Source organism: Anarrhichthys ocellatus, unplaced genomic scaffold (assembly GCF_004355925.1).
Source record: "Anarrhichthys ocellatus isolate YVR2014 unplaced genomic scaffold, GSC_Weel_1.0 scaffold369, whole genome shotgun sequence".
Classification (NCBI taxonomy): Eukaryota; Metazoa; Chordata; class Actinopteri; order Perciformes; family Anarhichadidae; genus Anarrhichthys; species Anarrhichthys ocellatus.
In genome coordinates, this window is record NW_022280359.1 from 44,617 (window position 1) to 47,116 (window position 2,500).

General features: G+C 41.0%; 1 protein-coding gene across 2 annotated transcripts in view; it reads left to right on the forward strand.

The window, feature by feature from the left end:
* Nucleotides 1-2,500, forward strand: part of lrrk1 (leucine-rich repeat kinase 1) — a 49,624-nt gene that overhangs the window by 44,215 nt on the left and 2,909 nt on the right. For both annotated transcript variants that reach the window (XM_031879708.1, XM_031879707.1), the window contains exon 25: nucleotides 76-193. In XM_031879708.1, the coding sequence (XP_031735568.1) occupies nucleotides 76-193 (118 nt within the window). The remainder of the gene's footprint in view (nucleotides 1-75; nucleotides 194-2,500) is intronic.

Consider the following 2,500-nt stretch of genomic DNA (forward strand, 5'->3'; position numbering starts at 1 on the left):
GTGTGTGTGTGTGTGTGTGTGTGTGTGTGTGTGTGTGTGTGTGTGTGCGTGCGTGCGTGCGTGCGTGTTGTTTAGGAACTACAGTGTGGTAAATGTGGAGAAGGGCCAGGTGGAGGTGAAGAGGATGTCCTGTCCCGGCAGCAGGATCAGCTGCCAGATGAAGATGGGTAACATTCTGTGGATGGCCACTGAGGTACACACCACTTGAAATCACATCCACTATTTTCATGCAAACACATGTTATTTCTGCTTCATTCCCTTTACAGAGCACTGTCTTGGGGTCTCATTTATAACTGTTGCATGCAAAGAGGAGGGACCGAACTACCGACACTCGTAGTCAGCTGTGGAGCAGCTAATAAAATTATCATCATTTATAGAAATGCAGAACAGAGCAATAATCTTCTAATACTGGGCATATATCACCAAGTAAAATCTAAGTTGTCAGTGTCTGTGAGTAAAATCGCTGCAGTGAACACGACTTTATTTATTCATTTATGGTTTATTCCATAGTGCCAGATTCCGCAAACTGAAAACAGCTACCTGATGAGAGTATCAGAGCTCACTGCAGTCACCATGGTGACTGTTCACCTATCAAACTTGGTTTAAAAAAAAATGATATCTAGGGTGGTGGATACCTCTAATTGTAGCAATCATTTTGGAAACAATCAGTCTGATTGCTGTAGACATATAAATACTACGGTGACACTCGTGATGCTGCAGGATAGATACTCTGGCACTGTTAGGACTGTGTAAATGGAAGAATTAGGAGAGAACTAGTGTTCTTCCTCTCGGTAGTCTCTGCGATTCACCGTAAAGATCCATTAATCAGCAGCTCATTTCTATGCGCCCAACACTGGTGGATGCATAGAAATGAGCTTTTGACAAAAAAAAGTCGCCATGAGGGTTCAGAAAGTCGCCAGATTTAGCGAGAAAGTCGCCAAGTTGGCAACACTGGCACCAGCTAAATATGTCCCCAGAGCAACATTGGACATAACAATAGTTCCTATCACATATAAAACCAAACAAAAATCCATCTTCATAAAAACAAGTTGTACAAATGATAATATATAAACAAGCATATTAAAGCTACTGCAGATGTAAAAACAAAAGCAGTTCACTTACCAGAGCTGCTGTTCACTATTTAAAGACAAAGTCAATCCTCCTTTCTTTGTTAATAAAGAGTTTAATCTCACGGTTGTTCAGTACATCCATGCGTTTTAGTTCCAGTAAGAAGTCCTTCTCCATTCATGGACGCCAGTGAAGACAGTCGAGCCTCCCCAGTTGTATTTCTCGAATACGTTTTAATGCGTTTGAGGCTGAAAATGTCCGCTCCACAGAGGCAGCAGATATTGGGATTGTCACCGCCCAACATATCACGCTAGCCCACTGACCAATCACGTACTTGTAGGCCAGCTAGCAGGCTCTGGCACGTCAAAGAATACGCCCAACATGTCAAACTAAAGATCTGATTGGTTGAAGACTATGACAATCAACAATATCGTCCCCATTCACTTAAACTGCAAAGGGATTCACTTGTGAGTCTGCAGGCCTCGGGCCTCTGTTCTTACCTAGAGACACAGAGGTGAACTCTGATTGGATAAAAGCTCTACTTAAAACAAGCTGCACTGGAAGCAGAGCAACTGAGGAAGACAGGAGCTGTGCAATGAGAAAATAAGATAATGGGAAAAATATTTTTATAAATTATAATACATGTAGTGTATTTAAGAAAAATTATAAAATAGCTATACATTTGTGATTCTGTTTAGGCCAGCAGAGAAGGCCTTGCAGGCCCTGACGGCCCACCACTGGCATCCACATACATAAGGTGCTTTGCATTGACCATTTATGGTTGAATGTGGGCGTGTAGAGGACGGGATGTGAGGCTGAACCAGCTGCTCACATTTACAGCTTGATTTGGGATTCATAAAAGGACATTACACACTGGCAGGAGTACACAAGGTTTTCTAAATCTGAACGTACGCAAACATTTAGTGTAGATCCTTTAAATGAGACCCCTGGTGTTTAGAGCTGCAGCTTTAGATCAGCAACAGTCTGGTCCAAGCCCAATTTAAAAACCTGAATTTCTACTTGGACATTTTTTTTTAATTATTATTATTATTTTAAAAAATGATTGCAAGCTTACTAAAGTCTTTGCAGAGCAGTAACACACATTTGAAACACAATCTCCAACATGTGCCTTCTCCTGAGTTAAGCACAGCCCATGCCATTTCTATTAAGAGGTTGTATGGTATGTGAGCAAATTAACCCCTAATTCTATTTTCTTTTTCCGTTTAAATGTAATTCTAAATCTCAATATTTTGATTAGTTATAATGTGTTGATTTATGACTTGTCAGACTGTGCAGCCCGAGTAGAGTGTGTTAATCAGTGAGCTTTACAAGTGTTTTCTGAGGTGTATTCTTTAACTTTGTACAGAGCCAAGCTAGCTGTTTCCCTCTGCTTCCAGTCTTTGTGCTAAGCTAGGCTAACCACATTCTGACT